Raw genomic sequence first — 20521 nt, forward strand, 5'->3', positions numbered from 1 at the left:
TGTACCTTAATTGGTTAAGTGACAAGAAATGCAAACTTGAGCAATATGGAGGTCAGCACTTACAGCGACAGACCCGTCCCCACCAGTACTGTACACCAGTATTATACCCCAGTAATGTACCCGTGTTATATACACAGACCCATCCCCACCAGTACTGTACCCCAATATTAAACAGCGACAGCACCGACAGCACCTACCGTTCAATTGAAGGACGTCTTTAAACTGCGCCAGAGTGTGTGCGAAGTTGCGGACCAGCTCTATCAGCTGCGGGGTCCCATGTGTCGGGCTGTTTCTACGCTGCTGCCAAAGTCCTGGGCTCTCGGTTCCCCGCTGATCCCGGTGCATGACATCCAGAGACAGGGGCAGCAGAGCGGCGCCGCTCACGGGCAAGGGGTCGGAGCAGGAACACATCGAATACGGAATCCTTCGCCTGATGTAGCCTGAACACAGCTAGATCCATCCAACGCCACCCACAGCACTGGAACCCACCTGGAACACTCTGACTAAACTGCACTCATCCCGTCCTCAACTGATACAACTCCTGCAATACTCAACTCATGCAGCACCTGTCTGTCCACCTGCACAAATACCTTCGCATCTCCCTGGAGCTCAAGATATGCCTTTTTTAAATACTCTTAATAAATCCTTCAAAAAGTCTTGTTTTTAATAGTAGAGCTATTTAAAAATGCTAAGGTTATTTTAAAATTGTAAGGCTGTATAAAAATGTTAAGGCTGTTTAAAAATGGTAAAGCTATTGACATTTGCAGACCCGTGCGAGGAATCTGGATCTTTATTTATATTGATAAACACTATTACTTCCTGACACAGAAGAGCCACCTAAAAGCTGAGAGATCTAATTTACTTCGAGCAACTTTCTCCCTAAATGTCCACAAACCTCACTTCTGCCTTGATCCTGCTCTCTCGTTCATGCCATCATTCCCCAGCCTGGAGTCTGCTTTACTGTCAGAGACGAGCTTCAATCTCGCCAACTGTGGGAATCCCACTCTGCCTTTAACCAGGGTATAAAGGGAACAAAGGTGCACTTGTTAATGGAGCCGACCCAAAAATGCCTCTGGAACAACTCTGCCCCCTTCTGTCCGTTCGTGCAATCCCCGAACCATTGCCTCAGGGGAGAACGTGCAAGAAGGAACTTTTCAAGAGAGATTTAGATTTAGCTCTTAGGGCTAAAGGAATCTAGGGATATGGGGGAAAAGCAGGAACGGGGTACTGATTCTGGATGATCAACCATGATCATATTGAATGGTGGTGCTGACTCGAAGGGCCGAATGGCCTACTCTTGCACCTATTTTCTATGTTTCTATAAACTGCAGATGCTGGTTTACACCAAAGATACTAGAGGAGCTAGTATCTTTGGTTTACACTGAAGATAGGCACAAAATGCTGGAGTAACTCAGCAGGACAGGCAGCATATTTGGAGAAAAGGAATAGGTGACGTTCGGGTCGAGACCCTTCTTCAGACTTTTAATTTTAAGAGTAACTTAATATTATTGTGACTTAATGTTAGTTACAATGATCCTTTTTGTTCTCCCCATGGTCTCACCACCTCTCCTCCAGGCAAATGCTTTAGACAATAGACAATAAATCTTGTCTGCACTTTCCAGCTGAACATCAATCCTATAAGTGTGTCCAAAACTGGGCACAGTACTCCAAATGTGGCCTCCCCAGTGGTCTTGTACAACTATCACATAACATCCTAACTTCATTATGTTCGGAGGTGGACACAAAATGCTGGCGTAACTCAGCGGGACAAGCAGCATCTCTGGAGAGAAGGAATGGGTGATGTTTTGGGTCGAGACCCTTCTTCAGTCTGGATGGCTACTGCTGGCGAAGCCTGTACTAGCCCATGCCAGCTATGCCAAGCCCATTCCTTGGCCAAGCCAACCCATTCTTTGGCCAGGCTATTCTAACCCACGCTAACCCACGCCAATCCATGCTAACCCATGCTAGCCCATGCCAACCCATGCTAATCCATGCCAACCCATGCTAGCTCATGCCAATCCATGCTAACCCATGCCAACCCATGCTAGCCTATGCCAACCCATGCTAGCCTATGCCAACCCATGCTAGACCATGCTAATCCATGCTAACCCATGCCAGCTCACGCCAACCCATGTTAACCCATTCTAGACCATGCTAACCCATGCCAACCCATGCTAGGCCATGCCAACCCATGCTAGCCCATGCCAACCCATGCTAACCCATGTTAACCCATTCTAACCCATGCTAGCCCACGCCAACCCATGTTAACCCATTCTAGACCTTGCTAATCCATGCTAGCCCACGCCAACCCATGTTAACCCATTCTAACCCATGCTAGACCATGCTAATCCATTCTAACCCATGCTAGCCCACGCCAACCCATGTTAACCCATTCTAACCCATGCTAGCCTATGCCAACCCATTCTAGACCATGCTAACCCATGCTAACCCATGCCAAGTCCATTCCTTGGCCAGGCCCATTCTAGCCCAAGTTGTTGGCCAACCTCTCCAGGGTTCACGGGGCTCCATCCGGTCCACGTGACCGGCCGCGGCGTGACCCGGAAGTGAACGCCCGGAGCGACGACGACGACGACGGCGGTGACGGCGGTGAAGTGAAGGCGGGAACAAGCGCGCGGGCGGCAGCGGGTACCGGGGGGTCAACGCGGGGTCACGGGGTCACGGGCACGGGCGCGGGCGGCAACGGCGGCATCAGGCCCGGCCTGACCGGACCGGATAGAGGGCGGGGGGGGGGGGGCACCGGGGGGGGGGGGGTGACGGAACCACCAGGGGGGGGGGGGAGAGGTGTCCCCCTGAGGGGGGGGGGGGGGGGAGGGGCAGATATTCAGATTCAACTGTATTGTCATTGTGCAGTGTACAGAGAGGGGGGGGGGGGGGGGGGGGGGTGGGGAGAGGAGGGCAGGGTCGTGGGCAGCCCCCGGGGACATTGAGGGGGGAGGGGGTGGTGCCGGTGCCGGGATACCCGGGCAGTGACCCTGACTCTACATAATGGTCCATAAATCTCCATCACCACTTCCTGACTTTTACACTCAACGCCCTGACTGGTGAAAGCAAACGTCCCCCTGCACCGGCAGTGTCTGTGTCCCCCTGCACCAGCAGTGTCTGTGTCCCCCTGCACCAGCAGTGTCTGTGTCCCCTGTACCAGCAGTGTCTGTGTCCCCCTGCACCAGCAGTGTCTGTGTCCCCTGTACCAGCAGTGTCTGTGTCCCCCTGTACCAGCAGTGTCTGTGTCCCCCTGTACCAGCAGTGTCTGTGTCCCCTGCACCAGCAGTGTGTCTGCACCAGCAGTGTGTCCCCCTGCACCAGCAGTGTCCCCCTGCACCAGCAGTGTCTGTGTCCCCCTGCACCAGCAGTGTCTGTGTCCCCCTGCACCAGCAGTGTCTGTGTCCCCCTGCACCAGCAGTGTCCGTGTCCCCCTGCACCAGCGGTGTCTGTGTCCCCCTGCACCAGCAGTGTCTGTGTCCCCCTGCCCCAGCAATGTCTGTGTCCCCCTGCACCAGCAGTGTCTGTGTCCCCCTGCAGCAGCAGTGTCTGTGTCCCCCTGCAGTGTCAGCACCAGCAGTGTATGTGTCCCCCTGCACCAGCAGTGTCTGTGTCCCCCTGCACCAGCAGTGTCTGTGTCCCCTGCACCAGCAGTGTCTGTGTCCCCCTGCACCAGCAGTGTCTGTGTCCCCCTGCACCAGCAATGTATGTGTCCCCCTGCACCAGCAATGCATGTGTCCCCCTGCACCAGCAATGTCTGTGTCCCCCTGCACCAGCAGTGTGTCCCCCTGCACCAGCAGTGTCTGTGTCCCCCTGCACCAGCAGCAATGTATGTGTCCCCCTGCACCAGCAGTGTCTGTGTCCCCCTGCACCACCAGCAGTGTCTGTGTCCCTCTGCAGCTCTTGTCTGGTTCCGAGGTACAGCCTAGGAAACAGGCCCTTCAGCCCACCGTGTCCACCCAGACCATCGATCAGACGTTCACACTAGTTCTATGTTATCCCTCTTTCTCACCCCCCCCCACACACACACACACACACACACTATAGACAATAGGTGCAGGAGTAGGCCATTTGGCCCTTCGAGCCCACCGAGCTAGGATCAAGTTTACAGAGGCCAATTAGCCTACAAACCCACGGGGAGAACGTACAAACGCCACACAGACAGCACTCGTAGTCAGGATCGAACCCGGGTCTCTGGAGCGGTGAATTTAGTTTGATTTAGTTTATTGTCACGTGTGCCAAGGTACGGTGATTCGCTTTTGTTGTGTTTAAGAAAGAACTGCAGATGCTGGAAAATCAAAGGTAGACAAAAAGCTGGAGATACTCAGTGGGTTACCCATTTCCTTCGCTCCATAGATGCTGCCTCACCCACTGAGTTTCTCCAGCTTTTGTTGTGTGCTATCCAGTCAGTGGAAAGACAAAACATTCACAGTGTGTAGATACATGTTAAGGGAGTAATGTTTAGTGTAAGGTAGAGCCAGTGATAGACCATCCAGTGTACAGCTGTATAATCACGGTCTTGCCATTGTTGTGATGTGTTTGTCTGCTCATTCCCAGCATGGCCATGGATACTCGTTTCACTAGGGGCAAGTCAGCCATCCTGGAGCGCTCGCTCACCCGCCCCAAGTCAGAGGTCAGCCTGAGCGCCTTCACTCTGCTCTTCTCCGAGATCGTGCAGTACTGCCAGAACCGCGTGTACTCGGTGTCAGAGCTTCAGAACAAGCTGTCGGAGCTGGGCCATCAGGTGGGGGCCCGAATCTTAGACGTGCTGGTTATGCGGGAGAAGAACGGCAAGCGTGAGACCAAGGTGATCAACGTGCTGCTCTTCATCAAGGTCAACGTGTGGAAGGCCTTGTTCGGCAAGGAGGCGGACAAGCTGGAACAGGCCAATGACGACGACAAGACCTACTACATCATCGAGAAGGAGCCGCTCATCAATGCCTACATCTCGGTGCCCAAGGAGAACAGCACGCTCAACTGTGCCTCCTTCACCGCGGGCATCGTGGAGGCCATCCTCTCCTACAGTGGATTCCCCGCCAAGGTTACAGCCCACTGGCACAAAGGCACCACCCTCATGATCAAGTTTGACGAGTCTGTCATTGCACGCGACAAGACTTTGGATGGGCGATAAGATGCGCACTCTCTCCCTCTCTCACCCAACGTCATGAACAGTAACCATGTGCAGTGTTAAGATAACTTTGTCTCCAACTGCCCTCCTGTTTCACCTCCCTGCTGTGGACTATTAACCATTCCAAGTGTGCAAGTGTTGCTGTTTAACTGTATCCCTTATTCCGCCTGCTTCATTCTTCTGTGCTTTAGGAAATCTAAATAAGGAGGGATTTGCTGGTACCTGGTATTAATTATCCGTTGGTTGTGAAAATTAGCATTGCTTATAAAACCATTACAAAATCTCGGGTTGCTTTGGTGGCAGTGACAAACTCTCCTGTTTGTGGTGATTCTGTCTGTGTTGGAGTCGTTGACGTCACCTGTCCAGGTTTATTGCAATTCTCACTGAGAGGGATCGCTGTAAGAGTGTGGAAAATGGTACTGTAAGACTCCTCTGCTGCACCGAGAAAAGTAGTTTCATTTAATAGCTTTTATGGAAACGCTGTCCTTTGTAAATTAACCAGTAAATTAACTAAATAAAGCTTAATATTTACACTGGAAATCCATTCATATTGGATCAGGAGATTGTTAAGAACCTCAGAAATATTTTGTGTCAGAATTAGAGTTTTTGTTTTGCACTGTGAAAACAGTTAATGTTTGCAATAATCCATTTCCATTCTTTCACTTGAACCCATCTGCAGTAAAAATTAGTCTTGGAGCAATTGTACGCATTGTTCTAATAAAAGTAAAGAATTAATTTATGCAAAATGAATGGAATGCTTAAGGATTGTGATACATTATGCTGCGCCGGTCCCTGATTCGCTCCTGTTCCTATAATGTCCACTTGACAGAGACCTAACTCTAGTCTACACACACTAGGGACAATTTACACTTGTATCAAGCAAATTAACCTACAAACCTGTATGTCTTTGGAGTGTGGGAGGAAACCAAAGATCTCGGAGAAAACCCACGCAGTCACGGGGAGAGCGTGCAAACTCCATGCAGGTAGCATCTATAGTCGGGATTGAACCGGACCTCTGGCACTGCAAGGATGTTGTTCCACCATGCCGCCCCATCCATGTTTATTAATGGAGATGTCATGTAAGAAAGGCTGACAGACAACATATTCTTGTGAATTAAATTACATCTTGTTATTCTTTCTTCAGTTTACTGGAATATAAATTAAATTACAGCTGGAAGAAAAATGTGGAACATCCTTGTACGACAAATAAACACTTCAAACAGCAGAGATAGACACAAAAACCTGGAATAACAGTGGGTCAGGCAGCAACTGGAGAAAAAGAATAGGTGTCGTTTCAGGTCAAGATCCTTCTTTGCACTGAGTCAAGTGAGAGAGAAACGAGAAATATGATATCTCTCGTTTCCCTCTCCCGTCTCCAACTCTGAAGAAGGGTCTCGACCCAGAAAAACACCCATTCCTTCTCTCCAGAGATGCTGCCTGTCCCGCTGAGTTACTCCAGCATTTTGTGTCGTATCTTCAGTGTAAACCAGGATCTGCAGTTCCTTCCTCCACATTTCAATCACCAGCATGACTATCAAGGTTTGATAGCTTCCAGCTCTTAACACAACAATGAGCCACAAGCTTATCATTAAGTTCCACAAAAAGACACCATCTTAACACAAGTTCACAGCCTATTCGCTCCATCTCTGACTCTCTCAACCTCTGAGCATAAATCTCCGTTTCATCTGTTTCCAGAATTCAGAAACAAATGTTTAAAGTTAATTGGACGAGGTGGCTTAAATCACGATAATATTACTTCAAGAAGAACTTTTGAGCTTTAAGGCCTTTGGGACATAGAACAGTCCAGCCGGTGAATAGGACCAGGTCCAGGCCCAAAATGTCCTTGCCGACCATTATACCAAACCCCTGCCTGTGTGTCTAAATGCCCCTTAAATATTGCTCTCATATCTGCTTCCACCACTTCCTGCATTGCATTCCAGACACCTGTCCCATTCTGTAAAAAATAAACTTGCCTCGTAAATCTCTTTTTGAAAAAACATTACCTCTCTCACCTTAAAAGTACGCCCTCTGGTGTTTGACATTTCCACCCTGGGAAAAAGACTATATTAGTATATATATAAAGTACTAACACACTAATCTACACTATACTATCAGGTTGCTTCAGAGAAAACAATGCAAGGTTGTCCAGCCTCTCGTCACAGAATATAGTCTCTAGTTCAGGTAGTATCCTGGTAAACCCCTTCAACAACATTCCAAATCCTCCACACTTCACCTATTGTGTGCGACACTACAAAGGTGCTTGTCACGTATGCACCTGCGTATACGTGAGATTATTTCTGCATAGATCACACTTGCACGAGTCTCCATATTTTGGCATTGACAAAAAGTCCGGTCCATGTACTGGAGTAGCTCCCGATCCAGGCGAGCCCCAGGCAGCTACAGGGCCTCCTCTGTCGCCCACTGACCCACATCCCTCGCCCGCCCAGCCACCTCTGTGTCCCTGTGGTGAACCTGTGGAATTCTTTGCCACAGAAGGCTGTGGAGGCTGTCGATGGATATTTTTATGGAAGAGATAGATAGATTCTTGATTAGTACGGGTGTCTGGGGTTATGGGGAGAAGGCAGGAGAATGGGGTTGAGAGAGAAAGATAGATCAGCCATGATTGAATGGCGGAGTAGACTTGATGGGCCAAATGGCCTAATTCTGCTCCTATATTAGAGAGCATGCTGACCGGTTGCATCGTGGCTTGGTTCATCAACTTGAGCGCCCTGGAGAGGAAAAGACTACAAAAAGTAGTAAACACTGCCCAGTCCATCATCGGCTCTGACCTTCCTTCCATCGAGGGGATTTATCGCAGTCGCTGCCTCAAAAAGGCTGGCAGTATCATCAAAGACCCACACCATCCTGGCCACACACACACATCTCCCTGCTACCTTCAGGTAGAAGGTACAGGAGCCTGAAGACTGCAATGACCAGGTTCAGGAATAGCTACTTCCCCACAGCCATCAGGCTATTAAACCTGGCTCGGACAAAACTCTGATTATTAATAACCCATTTTTTGTTATTAGCACTTTATCAGTTTATTTATTCAGGTGTGTATATATTTATATTACGGTATATGGACACACTGATCTGTTTTGTAGTAAATGCCTACTATGTTCTGTGTGCTGAAGCAAAGCAAGAATTTCATTGTCCTATCCAGGGACACATGACAATAAACTCACTTAATTTATGAACACTAGATGACCAATAGATTAATCAACAATTACTGTTTCCACATCAAACTATAACAGTGAAGCCAGCTCCCAACCCACATTGTAAAACCACCTTTGTAAATTGTGGATTTCTTTATTATTAATCAAAAATATATCATACAAGCATTTACAACAGAAGAAACCTGAAATGCATCAATTCCCACTGCACCATCAGGACAGAGGTTACACGGAGCTCTGACTGGAGCTGTAAACTAAGTGGTGATTCCGCATGTAAGCATGTTGACTTTGAAGGTGAAGGGGAAAAGATTTAATAGGAATCTGAGGGGTAACCTTTTCACACAAAGGGTGGTGGGTGTATGGAACGAGCTGCCAGAGGAGGTAGTTGAGGCTGGGACTATCCCAACATTCAAGAAACATTTAGACAGGTACATGGATAGGACAGGTTTGGAGGGATATGGACCAAACACAGGCAGGTGGGACTAGTGTAGCTGGGACATGTTGGCCGGTATGGGCAAGTTGGGCCGAAGGGCCTGCTTCCACACTATCACTCAATAACTATGACTCGTCATTTCCCTGAGATTCAAGAGAAAGTGGTGACCAGTTCTAATTCTGCTGACATGTTTCCTGGTTAAGGCACAATGTTACATCTTAACATTTTTGGAAAATATTTTTTAAAAGGCTTTGCATGGTTGTAGTACTTGTTTTGTCAGTTTTCCACCCAGCGCAGAATGGAGGGGAGAACTATTTTCCCTGCCCCTGGCAGGTAAACCGTTCAAAATGGGTTGGCAGACTCTCCCTGGACCCTTGCAGGGACTATCGCAATGTTTAAGAAACATTTAGACAGGTACATGGATAGGACAGGTTTAGAGGGATATGGACCAAACACTGGCAGGTGGAACTAGTGTAGCTGGGGCATGTTCCACACTGTATCACTCAATGACTGCACCAATTTCAAAAGATTCTGGAACAGCTCGTTGATTTCTGGCTGGGTAGCAACAAAAAAGATAGACACAGAATGCTGGAGAAACTCAGCGAGACAAACAGCATCTCTGGAGAGAAGGAACGGGTGACGTTTTGGGTCAAGACCGTTCTTCAGACTGCCAATGTCTCCTCCATTCAGTTCTTCAGATAACAATGTCTTTTTGGTTCAGTTTCAGAGAGGAGAAATATTTCTCATTGGTTAAATAAATCATCATGTAGAATTTCTGATTGGCTGAATTGGAGGGCTAGGACATTGGTCATTGGTCACTCATTCATCGAGTTGGAGAGTTGTTCAATGGCTGAGACACCAAAGGAGGTCAACGTTTATTGGCCCAGCTGGAGATCTTCAGCAGTGGCTGAACCCTGCGCTAGGCTTTGACCCGTCCACCAGCTGAGTTGAACTCGATGTGGGTCTCCTGGTGCCTCCGCAAGTCGACTTTCCGCTGGAATCCCTTCTCGCAGGCGGAGCAGATGAAAGGCTTGAAGCCGGTGTGTTTCCTGCTGTGGGTGATGAGGTTGGAGCTCTGACTGAAAGCTTTCCCACACACCTGACACTTGTGGGGCTTCTCACCTGCAACACAACACCATTGGCAATGATAGATACGAGGCCTTCCTCACCTGAGTCCCGGTCTCAGTAGAGGATGCTCTGCCAAGGACAGCGAGGGACTAAGTGGGGAGGGGGAGGAAGAAGAACTATATTCACATAGTCAACTATGCAGCACATGACAGCGTGGATCCCTGTAGACTATGGGAGTGTGTGTGCTGGATGTGATTTTATTAGCCATGGGGAGTAGCTATGGGGAGTGTGCTGGATCTGTCTGTACCTGTATGGATGAAGGTGTGACAGAGTGGATCCCAGTAGTTGAGGGGGGTGGGGGGGTTTGTGCGGGAGTGGATCCCAGTAGCCAGGTGGGTGCCTGCTGGATTAGAGGTACCTGTGTAGACAAAGGTGTGACAGCGTGGATTCCTGTTGCCAGCAGGGAGGGGTGTGTGTGCTGGGGCAGACAGGTACCTGTGTGGATGAAGGTGAGCGGGGGTAGATCCGTACCTGTGTGGATGAAGGTGAGCGGGGGTAGATCCGTACCTGTGTGGATGAAGGTGAGCGGGGGTAGATCCGTACCTGTGTGGATGAAGGTGTGCGGGGGTAGATCCGTACCTGTGTGGATGAAGGTGTGCTTCTTCATGTCTGACTTCTGGTGGAAGCACTTGCCACAGTACTGGCAGGGATATGGACGGGTGTCCGAGTGGATCAGCAAGTGTGTGGACAATGTAGAGGATCGCTTGAAGTTTTTCCCACAGATCTTGCAGTTGAAACTCTTCTCCTGTTGAAACAGAATGGAGGTTTAATGCCGAAGACAGACACAGAGTGCTGGAGTAACTCAGCGACTCAGGCAGCATCTCCGGAGAGAAGGAATGGGTAACATTTTGTGTCGGGACCCTTTTTCAGACTGAAAGATAGAAAAGCCATGAATAAATCAGGGCCGGCAGCAGGATGACCTCAGGAAGGGTGGAGTCCATAATGGTCCATTGTTGGCTGGGGAAGAAGTGCTAATGACAGGAATACAAGAAAACGAACACCCTTCTCGGTTACTCCAGTATTTTGTGTCTATCTAAAGTGGGAGACGAGGAAACACTTTTTCTCACAGAGAGTTGTGAGTCTGTGGAATTCTCTGCCTCAGGTTCTCATACTTTAAAGAGAGAGAGTTAGATAGGGCTCTTAAAGATAGCGGAGTCAGGGGATATGGGGAGAAGGCAGGAACGGGGTACTGATTGGGGATGATCAGCCGTGATCACATTGAATAGCGGTGTTGGCTCGAAGGGCCAAATGGCCTCTACACCTGCACCTATTGTCTATTGTCTCCACAGTTACTCCTTACCTTGGTTTGGGTGTGTGTGGCCCTGTGTTGCTCTACACTGGCGGAGTGACCAAAGGCTTTTTCACACGTCCCGCAGGAGAAGTGCTGGGTCCCACTGTGTGGTCTCCGGACATGAACGTCCGGCCTGTGCGGACTTGGAAAGCCCTGCATTGGAAATATTGACAGTGAAGATAGATAACTGTCACACGCACCCAGTGACTGTTCACCCTAATACATTTATCAGCGACCGGCCGCACATGTCCAGTTATCTGAGGATTGCCGCACTGGTGAGGCTTTCACACAGCCATGGACAGAGGCCACCGAGTCCCCACCAACCAGCACGCATCACAGTTACACCCAATCCACTTCCTGCTCTCCTTAACTGCGCTCAGATTCCAGCACCCACTGTGGGTCAGTCACCGATCCACCCACCCACCTTGGAGAGCCGTTCCCTCTTGTAAATGGTGGGTGTATGGAACAAGCTGTGTGCCTGTGTGGATGTCTGTGTGTGTGTATGCCTGTGTATACGTATGTGTGTGCGTGTGTGGTGTGTATGTCTGTGTATGTGTGTGCGCCTAGTGTGGGTGTCTAGTGCGTGTGTACACCTGGTGTGCACTTCTGTGTATGTGTGTGCACTTAGTGCGGGTGCACAGCTGGGTGTGTGTGTCTGTGTATGTGTGTCTGTGTATGTGTGTATGTGTCTGTGTGTGTGTCGTGTGTGTCTGTGTGTGTCTGTGTGTGTGTGTGTGTGTGTGTGTGTGTGTGTGTGTGTGTGTGTGTGTGTGTGTGTGTGTGTGTGTGTGTGTGTGTGTGTGTGTGTGTGTGTGTGTGTGTGTGTGTGTGTGTGTGTGTGTGCGTGTGTGTGTGCGTGTGTGTGTGTGTGCGTGTCTGTGTGCGTGTGTGTGTGTGTGTGCGTGTGTGTGTGTGTCGTGTGTGTCTGTGTGTGTGTGTCTGTGTGTGTGTGTGTGTGTGTGTGTGTGCGTGTGTGTGTGTGCGTGTGTGTGTGTGTGTGTGTGCTGTGTGTGTGTGTGTGTGTGTGTGTGTGTGTGTGTGTGTGTGTGTGTCTGTGTGTGTGTGTGTGTGTGTGTGTGTGTGTTTCTGTGTGTGTGTGTGTGTGTCTGTGTGTGTGCGTGTGGCCAGGTGTGACTGGGGAACACAGGCAGCGACCATTTACCTTGTCACATTTGAGGCTGTCGTACGGGCCTCTCGGAGTGCTGGCGACTGTGCAGCCTTTACCTTCACTGCTCTGTGTGCTGCTCTGTTTCTGGACGGTGCCTTTAGCCTCCAGAAGCGGCGACAGATAATCCTCAACCAGGTGTTTGAGCCTGACGGTGGAGCTCCCAGTCCAGGGGCAGGGTCGACATCGTAAACCCAGGGCCATGACCGCTTCCGAAGGCACAAACACTTTGTCAGAAGCTGCAAGAGGTCAGATCGTTCAAATAAGGGTCTCGCCCATTCCTTCTCTCCAAAGATGCTGCCTCACCCGCTGAGTTACTCCAGTATTTACTGTCTACCTTCAATATCAATTCAAATCAATATTGACATGGATCTCAGGGCTGACCTAGACACAGAGTGCTGGAGTAACTCAGCGGGCCAGGCAGCATCTCTGGAGAAATTAAATAGTTCATAAGTGATAGGAGCAGAATTAGGCCATTCGGCCCATCAAGTCTACTCCGCCGTTCAATCATGACTCCATATCTCTCCCCCCTAACCCAATTCTCCTGCCTTCTCCTCATAACCCCTGAAGCTCATACTAATCAAGAATCTATCAATCTCTGCCTTATATCCATATAAATATCCATTGACGTGCCCTCCACAGCTTTCTGTGGCAAGTAATTCCACAGATTCACCACCCTCTGACTAAAGAAATTCCTCTTCATCTCCCTTCATAAAGGAACTTCCTTTAATTCTCAGGCTGTGACCGCTGGTCCTGGACTCTCCCACTAGTGGAAACATCCTCTCCACAGCATGTGACATTTTGGGTGGTGACTGTTCTACAGACCGAGTGTCAGGGAGTAGGAAACTAAAGGTTCCATCTAGGTTCTACCGATGAATCCCCCCGTCTCTGCATTCATGGACGCTGCCCGAACTCGGATGTCACACCTGACGGAGAGAGAGTTGTCCAGAGGTCCTCGCAGGTAGGTCTCCTCCCGCACACTCCCTCCTCCGCTCCAGGTGAAGCTGAGAGGCCGTCCCTGGCCGCTCCCAGGCCCACCAGTGTCTGAGCAGCTCGCCAGCACCTTGGCTCCGGGCCACACAGCGAGGGGGTGGTCTCCATGGGGTTGAGGCTCAACGGGGGCTCCTCCAGTTTAATTACCAGGGCTGCTGGTTCCCGAGATCCAGTCTCCACTGGGCCACGCACTGTAGAGGCAGGGAGGGAGAGAGGGAGGAGAGGAGGAGAGGGAGGGAGGAGGGAGGGAGGGGAGGGAGAGAGGGAGGGAGGGAGGGGGAGGGAGGGGAAGGTGGAGAGGGAAGGAGAGAGGGGGAGGGAGAGAGGGAGGGAGGGGAGGGGGGAGGGAGGGAGGGAGGGAGGGAGGGAGGGGGAGGGAGGGAGGGAGGGAGGGAGGGAGGGAGGGAGAGAAGGAGGGGGGGAGGGGGTAGGAGAGGGAGGGAGGGAGGAGGGAGGGAGGGAGAGGGGAGGGAGGGAGGGGAGGGAAGGAGGGAGGGAGGGAGGGAGGCAGTGGTGGAGATACAATACGATAGAACTTTATTTATCGCTGGAGGGAAATGTTTCTGCCAACAGTCATAAAAACACAAGATACATGAAATTAAAGTGAGAAGTGGAAAGGATTAGTGATGAGTAAAGATTGTGTGTGGGGGGGGGGGGGGGGGGGGGGGGGGGGGGGGGGGGGGGGGGGGGAGTCAGTCTATCCCACGACAGAATGGGGAGGAGTTGTACACTTTGATAGCCACAGGGAAGAAGGATCTCCTGTGGCGTTCTGTGCTGCATCTTGGTGGAACCAGTCTGTTGCTGAAGGTGCTCCTCAGGTTGACCAGTGTGTGATGAGCTGTATTGTCCAGGATGCAGGAGTATCTAATGACCAATGAGTGCCCTTCCATGTCTTAACGCCAGGGAAGTGGCAGGGCTAGTACAGGGCCGAATGGGCTCCTCTTCTTTGTAGTTAGCTTCAATGTAGAACAGTACAGCACAAGACCAGGCCCTTCGGCCCACAATGTCAGTGCCCAGCCATCACCTTATCTGCCTGTGCATGATCCATTCCCTGCACACATTCATGTGTCGATCCAAAACCCTTTTAGACTTAGACACCACTATCAAACTTGCCCCAATTATTTGTCCCAATACTGGCTCCTATTTATTTTTACCAAAAATAAATGAATTCAATTATTTACAACAATAATATTTACAAAGTGACCAATACCAACATACCCACCATGGAATTAAACCCCCCCCCCAACTATTCTAAATACTAAGGTAGACACAAAATGCTGGAGTAACTCAGCGGGACAGGCAGCATTTCTGGTGAGAAGGAATGGGTGACGTTTCAGGTCCAGACCCTTCTTCAGACTGAATTCTTTATACTAAATATTAAATGACTATACTACGATCCTGATCTGTCATGTTGGCCCCCTTCGGTCATGACTGACCATGGGTGATGCATCCTGGTCGGACGCAAGCCTGGGCGATTGATGTCATATGGAGGACAGACAGGCTGTTGCCCATGCAGCACGTCCCCCCTCTTCACGTCGCTGATCGATCCAAGGGAACAGCCGGGCCGTTACAGTTTGGCACCAGCGCCATCGCAGGAGCTGCCAGAAGTTGTAGACAACGACAAACTGCCTTAGGGGTTTTCTTGAGGTTTACTCCAGGAGCCTTTTCCATGACTGGATATGGCCACAAGGCAGTGGAGGTTTTAAATCAGAGTTTTCCCTCTCCTAGATGGACTGCCTTCCCAGGCTGACGAGCCCCATCTGCCCGAGACTCAAGGGGGGCGGGAGAGTGTGCAGGTCTATAGCAGACTGCCCATGGGGTTTAAGAAGGAACTGAGATGTCTTACACCGCTTCCTCAGCGGGTGCAGCAGCATCTATGGAGCGAAGGAAATAGGCCACGTTTCGGGCCCAAAACCCTTCTAGACTGAGGAAGGGTTTCGGCTCGAAACGTTGCCTATTTCCTTAGCTCCATAGATGCTGCTGCACCCGCTGAGTTTCTCCAGCTTTTTGTGTAACAGCCCAAATCTAGGATGCAGTTTAACCCCCCCAACCCCACCCCACCCTGGTGCCCAATGGTCCCAGAATCCCCCCCGTGGACACTGCATGTTCCTATTCGAGGGAAATGGGCCCCTCGCCTGTAGGGTGGGCAGAGAGGACGTTCCTGGGTTTCTTACCTGGAATGTTTGTCAGACTGAGCACATGGTCATCCTCATCGAACGGCTGGGTCTGGTGACTGGTCAACCGACGACTCCTCACCAGAAATGACCGCGGCATCCTGAGTGTCCCTCCTCTAAAATAAATAGGTAAAAATAAATAGGGTTGATTGGTGGTCACTCGAAACGAGTCTGACTGTCCTCTCATGGGGGAAGCCTGTGCGTGACTTTGTTCAATGTGGGGAGACTGGTGCACAGACAGCCACCCCACCTGTGGTCCTTAACAGATCTGGGTCAGGATCCAGTGGCATGGAGTCCAAGACGACCGGAGACCCTTTTCTGCTGCAGCCTTCATCCGCCTTCCCAGCTGTTGTGACATGTTCCTCCACTAAGGTCAGCCATCGTCCTCCGCCTGTTCCACCGTTGAGGACTTGGTTGGATTGGCTCTTTGTCAGAGACCTCCCCCTCGACCTTACCGCCATGGGTGGCCCTACCAGGAGCATCGATAGCTCCAGACGGCATCGCTCTCAGGATCTCAGGTCCACACAAGGTTCTCCACCACCACAAGGTGACAATCCACGGGGAAGGTAGATCAGGTAGGACGCAGGAGGATGAAGGATGATCTTATAGAATGTGTAGGAAAGAACTGTAGATGCTGGTTTAAATCGAAGGTAAACACATAAAGCTGGAGTAACTCAGCAGGACAGGCAGCATCTCTGGAGAGAAGGAATGGGTGACGTTTCGGGTGGATCTTTGGTTTAATCCAGCATCTGCAGTTCCTTCCTACACAGTGGGAAATTGTTGCTGGAAAAGTGTTGGTTAAGTCACAGCCACATCAACATTCAACTTTCTGCAGCCACCAGGATGTGGATGTCACAGAGTTGTGAATGTCCAGCCCTTGCCCTGGGATTGAGACCAGTCCACCCTCTGTGTCACAGGCCCCACATTGGGGACAACCCACTCTGTTATCTCTGGGGAAAGCTGGAGATGTTTAGGGCTTTCGTGTCCATCTTCCATGTATCAAATGTTGACCTCGCTATCATCGTCCATCCTGAAAAGGATGCAAGCTTCCAGCGACAATCAGTGGGAGCCATCACTTGTTGCAATAGATGATGGTGATAGCAGAATTAGCTCAGGATACTTCCAGTTCCCAGCCCCGCGACATGGACACTTCTGCTATGGAGCCAGGGCTGTTAGTTAACAGAGCCAATACATTTGTAAAACCGCCCTACACTTAATGTAACACCCATCAGTTAGTGTTGCTGAAAAAAAACAAACACATTAAACTGATTCGTCATTGATGTTAGAAGCAACTTTTAACTTTCATTTTAGCCTTTTTTCTCTCTGCAGCTCCAAATCCAGTCTTCACTCCCTCTCCCGTCTCTTTGTCCAACTCTCATTCACTCATTGCCACCCTTGCAACACACTAAACTAATAAATAAACTAGACATTTGCCATCTTCTCACCTCAACCTACCCCTCCCCTAAAGCCTCTCTACATCTGCCCCCTCCTCCTTATCTCAAAGAGTTGCGACTCTTTTGAGGTTTGCAAGCTCATTGTAAAACTGAAACAACACCCAATATCAGCAAGCCCTGAGAAAGATGCAATCAATACCCTCCCGCTAAACCAATGGACGTTTAACTAATGGTAAACGGTGGCCTTCAATGCTGAGGATCAAGTGGTGGGTTGAAGCGGTGAGGACAGAATCATAGGTACACAAAAAAGCTGGAGAAACTCAGCGGGTGCAGCAGCATCTATGGAGCAAAGGAAATAGGCAACGTTTCGGGCCGAAACCCTTCCTGGCATCCTGCAGTGTGCTCATTCCACCTCTAGAGGGAGATTGAGGGCCATCTCTGGTGCCGAATGAAGGGATCTCAAACCTATTCCTTCTCTCCAGAGTTGCTGCCTGACCAAGTAACTTACTCCAGCTTTGCAATCTTCGGTTTAAACCAGCATTCTGCAATTCCTTCCCACACATTCCTCCACTGTCAGAGTGACACAGAGTGCTGGAGTCACTCAGCGGGTCAGGCAGCATCTCTGGAGAACATGGATAGGTGACGTTTCACAGAGTGCTGGAGTAACTCAGCGGGTCAGGCAGCATCTATGGAGCTAAGGAAATAGGCAACGTTTCGGGCCGAAACCCGTAAGGGTTTTGGCCCGAAACGTTGCCTATTTCCAGAAGGATTTTGGCCCGAAAAGTTGCCTATTTCCTTAGCTCCATAGATGCTGCTGCACCATAACTCAGCGGGTCAGGCAGCATCTGTGGAGAACATGGATAGGTGATGTTTCACAGAGTGCTGGAGTAACTCAGCTGGTCAGGCAGCATCTGTGGAGAACATGGATAGGTGACGGTTCACAGAGTGCTGGAGTAACTCAGCGGGTCAGGCAGCATCTGTGGAGAACCTGGATAGGTGACGTTTCACAGAGTGCTGGAGTAACTCAGCGGGTCAGGCAGTATCTCTGGAGAGAAGGAATGGGTAACTTTTCGGGTTGAGAGTCAGGAGCAAAGAGTGAGGCCCAACACAAATTGGAGGAACAGCACCTCATCTTTTGCCTGAGCAGCTTACACCCCAGCAGTAGGATAATGAATCCTAACTTCAAGTATCCCTTGCTTTCCCTCTCTCTCCGTCCCTCCCCCACCCTAGTTCTCTAAACAGTTTCACTGCCCTCCTGATTAATTTTACTGTTTGTATGCCTCGTTGTCACCTTCCCCTCAGCCAACAGTGAACCATTCTACATTTCCGTGTCCATCATCCCCTTTGATCTGTCATTTTCACTTCCATATCTCAGTGCCCCCCACTCTCCTGACTCTCAACCCGAAAAGTTACCCATTCCTTCTCTCCAGAGATGCTGCCTGACCCGCTGAGTTACTCCAGCACTCTGTGAAATGTCACCTATCCATGTTCTCCACAGATGCTGCCTGACCCGCTGAGTTACTCCAGCACTCTGTGAAACGTCACCTATCCATGTTCTCCACAGATGCTGCCTGACCCACTTAGTTACTCCAGCACTCTGTGAAACGTCACCTATCCATGTTCTACACAGATGCTGCCTGACCCGCTGAGTTACTCCAGCACTCTGTGAAACGTCACCTATCCATGTTCTCCACAGATGCTGCCTGACCCACTTAGTTACTCCAGCACTGTGTGAAACGTCACCTATCCATGTTCTCCACAGATGCTGCCTGACCCGCTGAGTTACTCCAGCACTCTGTGAAATGTCACCTATCCATGTTCTCCACAGATGCTGCCTGACCCGCTGAGTTACTCCAGCACTCTGTGTCTTTTGTAAACCAGTATCTGTGCAGTTCCTTATTTCTACATTCCTGCAAGTGCCCAGTGTTTATAATATCATAAGCCTCACTGATCAGTTTACGATGGCTAAAGTTGTACGTACAGGGTACTTGGAAGCAGTGGGCATAATGAAGCCAGCTCTGGACTCTACACCAGAGAGAACCAGTAGCCAGGTTCTGCAGAGACACAGAGTGCAGACTGCAGAGCCAGGCCGACCCTGCAACGCTGCCAGGACAACAGATCAAGGTCAGACCAAGGTCCCTGCTTACAACAACTGGGACTTGAAAATGGGGCCAAACTGGCGACTCTGTATACTATCTCAGTGTTCTACTGCTACGCATGCTTACTGTATCTGAGATGCTTATCCAAGATGTATCTCAGTTCTTTCGTATAGTGATTCCTGTACTGAACTGTATACAAAAATGAGTTTCACTGTACCTCAGTACCTGTGACAAATAAATAGCATGCCATGCAATCTTGAACAAAACACAAAGTGCTGGAGTAACTCAGCGGGTCAGGCAGCATCTCTGTGGGACAGGGATAGGTGACGTTTCAGGTCGGGACCCTTGGTCAGACTGGAACTGGGGAGGGGTTCGGCCGCGAAGGGTTGTGAGCAAGGCTGTGCTCTCCACAACCCAGACCCAGACCCAGGGGTAGGCTACTTCATCCCCGTTGTCCAACAACGACACCCGACCCCAGTCACGGTCACTGCAGCGGGCAGAGGTCAGACCGCTTGAGAAATGGCGAACATCTTCAGTGCCTCACCGAGAACTCCCAGTGAGGGCCAGTGACCACACGCAGTCTCCCAGAGAGGGCTCCCAGAGAGGGCTAGAGTCCATGTACCATGCTGCAGTGACATGTTGAAGTCAGTGACCATGCATCGTACCCCACTGTCAACCTATTTCTATTCCCATGGCTAGCTGACTACCGGACCCAGCAGTGACTGGGCTGAGACGCACCATAAATAACTCAGCGTGCCGCATCTCCGCCAAGTCTCAGCACAGTTCCAACGTCAAAAACAAATCTCACTCCGTGTACTTACAGCAAAAGGAAGCGGTCCTCACCCTGAGAGAGCGAGAGAGAGTCCGTCCGGGACCTGGCGCTTGTGGAGAGGAGACGAGGGTTAGTGTGCCGGGCGCGAGGGGATCGATTTGAGCTGTGTGCGGAAGGTTGGCTGGTGTCGGCTCGCTCTGTAACCACAGCTTCCCGTCTAAACCAGCGAGTGTGGGCCAGTAACTGAGCATCGAGCAAGGGGAGGGGCTGTTCACACAGCCAGTCTCACCCCCACTAAATCAGATCCAAATTAGCACAGGCCTCCACACTCCAAGCCGGCGGGTCACATTGACATTCTGAGCTGGTCCATCTCACACCAAGAGCTTCCAGATGCTGGTTTATATGAAGATGCTGGAGTAATTCAGCGGGTCAGGCAGCATCTGTGGAGAACACGGATAGGTGACATTTCACAGAGTGCTGGAGTAACTCAGCGGGTGCAGCAGCATCTGTGGAGAACATGTATAGGTGCCGTTTCACAGAGTGCTGGACTAACTCAGCAGGTGCAGCAGCATCTATGGAGCTAAGGAAATAGGCAACGTTTCGGGCCGAAGCCCTGATGGGTTTCGGCCCGAAACGTTGCCTATTTCCAGAAGGGTTTCGGCCCGAAACGTTGCCTATTTCCTTCGCTCCATAGATGCTGCTGCACCATAACTCAGCGGCAACAGCAGCATCTGGGCCGAACATGGATAGGTGACGTTTCACAGAGTGCTG

General features: G+C 50.5%; 3 protein-coding genes across 5 annotated transcripts in view; 1 reads left to right on the forward strand and 2 right to left on the reverse strand.

Annotated features, from left to right (window-relative positions):
• Positions 1 to 2112, reverse strand: part of LOC129714369 (GEM-interacting protein-like) — a 46666-nt gene extending 44554 nt beyond the window's left edge. For both annotated transcript variants that reach the window (XM_055663920.1, XM_055663918.1), the window contains exon 1: positions 198 to 2112. In XM_055663920.1, the coding sequence (XP_055519895.1) occupies positions 198 to 411 (214 nt within the window). In that variant the 5' untranslated portion in view covers positions 412 to 2112. The remainder of the gene's footprint in view (positions 1 to 197) is intronic.
• Positions 2113 to 2519: 407 nt separating this feature from the next.
• trappc5 (trafficking protein particle complex subunit 5) lies at positions 2520 to 5859 on the forward strand. The gene is made up of 2 exons (XM_055663940.1): positions 2520 to 2646; positions 4558 to 5859. Exon 2 carries the CDS (start codon positions 4559 to 4561, stop codon positions 5129 to 5131), a length of 573 nt encoding a protein of 190 aa, XP_055519915.1. The 5' UTR covers positions 2520 to 2646; position 4558; the 3' UTR covers positions 5132 to 5859.
• A 2540-nt stretch (positions 5860 to 8399) lies between these two features.
• Positions 8400 to 20234, reverse strand: LOC129714376 (zinc finger protein Gfi-1b-like). 2 transcript variants are annotated; one of them, XM_055663937.1, is made up of 7 exons: positions 19800 to 20234; positions 15486 to 15601; positions 13245 to 13502; positions 12316 to 12557; positions 11163 to 11306; positions 10442 to 10607; positions 8400 to 9856 (listed from the first exon to the last, which is right to left on the reverse strand). In XM_055663937.1, exons 2-7 carry the CDS (start codon positions 15583 to 15585, stop codon positions 9654 to 9656), a joined length of 1113 nt encoding a protein of 370 aa, XP_055519912.1. In that variant the 5' UTR covers positions 15586 to 15601; positions 19800 to 20234; the 3' UTR covers positions 8400 to 9653. The 2 variants fall into 2 exon arrangements, with proteins under 2 accessions (XP_055519912.1, XP_055519913.1); XM_055663938.1 differs by lacking the exon at positions 11163 to 11306.
• Between the last annotated feature and the right edge of the window lie 287 nt (positions 20235 to 20521).

The sequence above is a fragment of the Leucoraja erinacea genome, chromosome 39, assembly GCF_028641065.1.
Source record: "Leucoraja erinacea ecotype New England chromosome 39, Leri_hhj_1, whole genome shotgun sequence".
NCBI lineage: Eukaryota > Metazoa > Chordata > Chondrichthyes > Rajiformes > Rajidae > Leucoraja > Leucoraja erinaceus.